General features: G+C 32.2%; 1 protein-coding gene across 1 annotated transcript in view; it reads left to right on the plus strand.

Moving 5' to 3' along the window:
* DLG2 (discs large MAGUK scaffold protein 2) overlaps window positions 1-6,108 on the plus strand; it is a 2,099,601-nt gene that overhangs the window by 8,761 nt on the left and 2,084,732 nt on the right. Inside the window, 1 exon segment of the mRNA XM_019643522.1 lies at window positions 461-592. Within this exon segment, the coding sequence (XP_019499067.1) occupies window positions 461-592 (132 nt within the window).

Below are 6,108 nucleotides of genomic sequence, written 5' to 3' on the forward strand. Positions count from 1 at the left end.
TGTGTGTGTGTGTGTGTGTGTCTATAAAGAGGGTAGAATGTATAGTGGGAAATGCTGAAAATACAGGTTGTGTAAAGATCACGGAAGGGAGACCTTACAGGTTGAGTTAAGGAATCTGGACATTATTTTGTAGGAAGTCATCAATTTTCAAATAATTTTTCAAACAGGAGAGAATCACATCTACTATGTGAACATCACTTGGCCAGCATCGCACTCAGGACTTTTGTTTCATAGTTACAGGTTCTTTTGGAAGACAGGACTATAGAAAAAAAAAAAGGGAGGTATTAAAATTAAGAGTTGAGTGTAATTCTCAATTTCATGTGGCAGTTTATGGAATGTATGATTATTTTATTAAGTTATTTTGTGTCATGAAATTAGGAATACAACTATCGGATAGTTTGGTGTTAGCTTACTATTTTTCTAAGGTCATAACGTGGAATTTCAAAATCATGTTTTTCAGATACTGACCGAGCTTTATCATTACTGGAAGAATACTGCAAAAAATTAAGGAAACCAGAAGAGCAGCAGTTGAAAAACGCTGTTAAAAAGGTGATGGGTATCTTTAGGAGCAGCTTATTTCAAGCTTTGCTAGGTATGTATTACAAAATTATGTATTATCGTAATGGACAGAACTGGGCTTAATAGCTTGAGTCATGCGGTCAGAGAACCTAATGTTAACCAAATTTAAAACTGGAATAATTTTCTTTGATAGCAGAAAAAAAAAGAGTTTTTTTTTCTTATTTAAAGCTAACCTAAAAAGAATTGTTATAGAATAGAAATAAAGTGTAGGTTATTAAGAAAAAACATACATGTGGAAAGAATGTTTTGTATAGGAAGGCAAGTTTACATAGGAAAAAAATCTGAGCACTTTGTTACAAAAAATTGAGGACAAATATGGTAGAAAAGGAAGCTGCCTTCTTCTAGAGAAGGAATTGCTTAGCATAAAAAATGATGGGTCACATTCTGCTCAGAATCATTGTTCTACTTTTATTCTCTTCTTAAAACAAAAGTTAAATATTCTTTTCCTCATCTCCTGAAAGTTTATGACCCAAATTGAAATGTTTATTGATGAAAATCTCAGTGCTTTGGAATATTTTTGTCAGCTTGTCATGAATCTTACTATGTAATGTTCAACCTTATGTCTATCCTCTAATTTATTAAAGATTGTGAAGAAAATCAAGGATATGCTTTATTTATGTATGCCTTTATACACACATCTTTTGCACGTATGCAGATAACTTTTAATTCTTTTTTTCATGATATTTTAAGAGTTAAAATAAAGTAGCAAAAGATATAAACAAACACCTCCATTCAACTAAAACAACCAACTAAATAATTTTTAAAAACCCCTCAATTATGTACTTTACTGGGCTTAACTAGCACATTTTCAAGAAATAACTGTCTACTCGACATTATTATTACTTTTTCATGTCTAATGGTTATTGATATAAGAAAATCTAAAAATGGGAATTTATGAGGGTTAATCTTGAAAATATTTTGTCTATGTCTTTATTATAAATATCTACACATTGACAAAAACTCCAACTTTATATTCTGAATATGATTTTAAAAAGCATTAAATTCTGAAAATTTGAAAATCAGTCTATTGAATAAAAATAGAAGAAAAACGCTTTATAGCATTATTTTGCCTGTGGATTAAGTTCTTTATAATATTCTATCATGGCTTATAAGAATGACACAAATAACTATAATCATTTTAGCTGGTATTAAATAAAAACAACTCTAAATGGACTCTTGCAGAATTTAAATATATCCTTTCATTAGAGAATGGTAGTTTAGAGAACATTTTTAAGCCACAAATTTCTCAATTAAAAATTAATAGTATCATCTAGTTGATAATTAGTGAAGGCCATTATCTCAATGACAATGTTTCAAATAGATTTGTATGATATGTTTAGTTAAGACTAGCTAAGTCTTTTGAGAGTTTGAGTTTTTAAACTTGATTTAGGAAGAATATTATTGGGTGCTTTAGATAATTCTACTATACTTTGGTAATTTAATCATTTGGTATCATAACATTATCATGTGGGGAAATAAAAGGGCAAATGAATTACAAAGAATTGCATTTTGTAACAATTGCATTTTGTAATTGTTTTGAGTGAGTGATAAATATCTTGGCATAAAGCCTATAGCATAGTTTGAATTTCCCTAAAAAACGAGAAGCAACAATAATCTGTAAAAAGCTGTTATATAAGTAATACTGGTGTCCAGCTTTGAATGGATAGATTTGCTTTGGCTGGTCTTTAAAAGTCATTTTGGGATAAACTAGACTGCAAAGAATGGAGCAACATTATACAACAAAACATAATTTTCTATTCAATTCTATGTTGGTTGCTAAATACTGATTACTAATTTATTGCTGTTGAATGTTTGAGTGGTCTCACTGTCCATTTTCTTTAAGGATGCAAAAGAAGAAAAACCATGTTGCCCTGTGCATCGTGAAGGGGATTATATCTTTATAAATAAATAAGTAGGGAGCCATTGGTATGTAGAGCATTGTTTATGACCTATAACTTGCTTTCTGTTTGAACCAACTCCTTTCACCAATTCTTTTTTTTGTTTGTTTGTTACAAGTAAGGGAAGACAGTGGCTTCACTCATGGTTCTGAGATTGAGATAGCCAGTACATTGAAATAACTTGCATGAATCTCAATTAATCGAAGAAAGAAAATGGAATCATAATGCAGAAACCCAACACAAATGGATAATAAAGTAAAATACTGTTATTGCAGAATGTGCTGTAACACTGACATGTGATCAGGAAACCAAGCCTTCTCGCTACAGGTGAAAAATATCACTTTGAAAACAAATGCTACCCTTCTTTTGTGGTCCTTCATCATATGCTTAACAACAACAACAACAACAACAACAACAACAACAACAACAAAAAAGGCGCTCTAATATGTCACAGATGTTATATTCTTTGAGGACAGAATTCTGTTTCTATAACTTTGACTAGTATTCTAGTGCATAAAAGTATTTTATAAATGGGTTCAGTGATAACAGGGTGGAAAGTGATAACAAAGGTATTTTTTTCTTTAAAATTTTTCAAATACAAGTTTATCTGATAATAAAAGTAATATATGCTTATTCTGGAAAATTTTTAAAATAAAGAAATTAAGAATATAAAATCCAATGGTAAGATACATTGGTCTTATGGTAAATAGCACGATATATGATAAGTATGGAGATGAACTGTTTGATTAACTTTTTTCCTCCTTGCTTCTAGAGTCCCTGTATTTTGTTTTTATTTTCTATTTCCCAGTACCTGACAGTGGAAAAAGACACTTTTACATTTTTTAACAGTTAGCAATTAGTGCTCATGAATGCACAAAAAAAGAAAAATGCTTAAAACAGCTGAGTGCTAGAAGCTGCACATTTTGATGTTAGGCTTAGGGTGACATCTTGTGGTAATTGTCAGGAAAAAGTTTTGTCTCCCATGGATAATTACAGTTTTAATGATGATTGCATTATTAACACCTCAGAATTTGAATAGAAGTGAATTGAAATTCCATGATATTTTACATATTAATTTGGCTTTCTTTTATTTAGTAAAGCTAAACCATTCCGATTTTCAAGGCGCTTAGGTAATTTGTTCTTTATTTAGGTGATAAAGAAGCAAGATGAAATGTTTTTATTGTTTTTATCCTTCTCTTCCAGATACTTTGAAATTTTAAATTTCACTGTGTTGTGTTTGAGGAGGAATTTTGGGGAAATATTTAGAAGAGAATGGACAGTAAAGTGGTATTTTCCTTAAAACTTGCCAGTAACAACATCTTAAGAAGAGTGCTATACTCTGTTTTCTCTTCAGATCGCATATATCTTTTGCCTTTTTAAGAAAAGGGCTATCCTGCTTCATGGAGGCTGGCATGTCAGACTTTGTGTTAGAGTAGAATTCTTCTCATTCCAGTAAAATTTACCATGGACACCATGGATACTTGAGATTGCTAGCAATAGGATGAGACAGTAGATATTGGGATTGGTCACCTCCTTGTTGACGCCTTCTGCCATGTCCCTACTTGCTAGCAGCTTTAAGTAACCCTTTCCTAATGTCTCTCAGCATTTTTATTTTATTTTATTGGGGAACAGTGTTTTTCCAGGACCCATCACCTCCAAATCAAGTAGTTGTTTCAATCTAGTTGTGGAGGGTACAACCCAGTGGCCCATGTGGGGATAGAACCAGCAACCTTGGTGTTGTGAGCACTGCGCTGTAACCAACTGGGCTAACTGGCTGCCCTCTCTCAGCATTTTGTTCATTGTACCATAAAGCAGTATTACATTGCCTTATGATCAATTGAATATATTGATGCCTCCTTCAATAGACTATGTGTAGCTTGAGAGTTGAAGTTATATCTAATTAAACTTTGTACCACAAGTATGTAGACCTTTAATAATAAAAGATCATCAATAAATTTTGTTCATTCATTTATGCTACAATTATTTTTAAAATACCTGTTATGCGTTAGGCATTGTGGTGAGCAATAGGGATACAATAGTAAACTATAGAAGAGAGAAGAGTCCTTGTTCAATGGGTGAGAGCAATCCAGTGGAGGAAAAGAGACATTAGGTATGCAGTTAGTTAATTACTTAAACATAATGGTGACAAGTGCTACAAAATCAATCTGTATTAAGAGTTTTACCACATTTTAGTTTGAATGAAAACAACGTATTTTCCTAATATAATCATTTAACATAATATTTTTGTTTCGAAATAACATCTATTTGAAAGCATCATGGCTATTTTGGTCTTAATTATTCATTGTTAATGTATAATCTGACAGTTTAGATTGGATGTCATCAAGAGGATTAACTGCCATTCTTGGCTCTGGACTTTGTGTATTTGCTACAGGATTTATGTCACCAGATGGCACCATTTTACTAAATTTATGTACTTTGGATGCTTATTAGGCTGGTTGTTTTTAAATGAAGGATGCTTTTATTTGTGTTGTAGCTGAAATAGGCAACATTAATTTATTTTGATGGAATATGAGACTTCTATACAGAGTAAGGTAATGTACCCCAAAAGTTTGTTGAGAGCAGGAAAGGATCTGGTGATTTCTGCTAAGTACATAATAAATGAAAATGTGGTTGTGATCACTATCACTAATATATGGTAACTGGCAAAAAAGCAGGACACAGTAGGTTCCCCCATGTAGGTTTTCCTATAGCCAGCATATTAATATCATGAATATTTTAGTCTTGAATTTAACTTTCAGGTGTAGGGACTTGATATACATTATAACAAAAATATAGAGAAAATTCGAAAAGATTTTAGGAATAAGCCCTTTCAAGATGTCTTGAAATATTATGGCAATAATATATTAAAAAATTTTTTTGTCAATGGAGTATATGTTCTATTGAATTGTAAAACTAACATGAGTAACAGAACATGATATAGATGTTCTTTCTTAGTATAAACATTCATCCCAAGGAAATGAATATTTATTATTTTCTTGGCTTAAAACTTCCTTAATACTTTCCCTATTGTTAAGCAGAGTCAGCCACGTTCTCCATCACGTTCCTGTAGTGTTGGTTCACATGTCTGGGGCAGCACTTATTACGTTGTATTATTGTTAATCGATTACATGTTGGTCTCCCTCAGGAGACAATGGCATCTTGAATGCAGGGACTGGTTCTAATTCAGTGCGGAGCACAGTGTCTGCCATGGAATATTCACCCCATCATTAAACTTCTTTCATTTGACAAAATATATTTTGAACGCCCACTAAGAGACACTGTGTTTGGCTCTGGGGATTTAGTGACAAGAGAGAGGTGGACTCTGTTTTCGTGCAGCTCATGATGGAGCTCATGATCTACTAAGGCAGGCAGACATTAAACAAATGAATACAATTGTGACAAGTACTTGAAATAAATAGTTATTTGGATTAAACAATAAAATCATAAGGAATTACTTGACCTTGTCAAATTCATTGTATTGTATTATGTTTGTTTAAAAATGGTTAGATACTGATTATTATTATTATTATTATTTTTAAGATTTTTATTGGGGAATTGGGGGGATGGGAACAGTGCTGGGGAATTGGGGAAGGGGAACAGACAAGTTGCTGTCGTTTTGTTCTTCAGTCTA

Source organism: Hipposideros armiger, unplaced genomic scaffold (genome assembly GCF_001890085.2).
Source record: "Hipposideros armiger isolate ML-2016 unplaced genomic scaffold, ASM189008v1 scaffold_79, whole genome shotgun sequence".
NCBI classification, from domain to species: domain Eukaryota; kingdom Metazoa; phylum Chordata; class Mammalia; order Chiroptera; family Hipposideridae; genus Hipposideros; species Hipposideros armiger.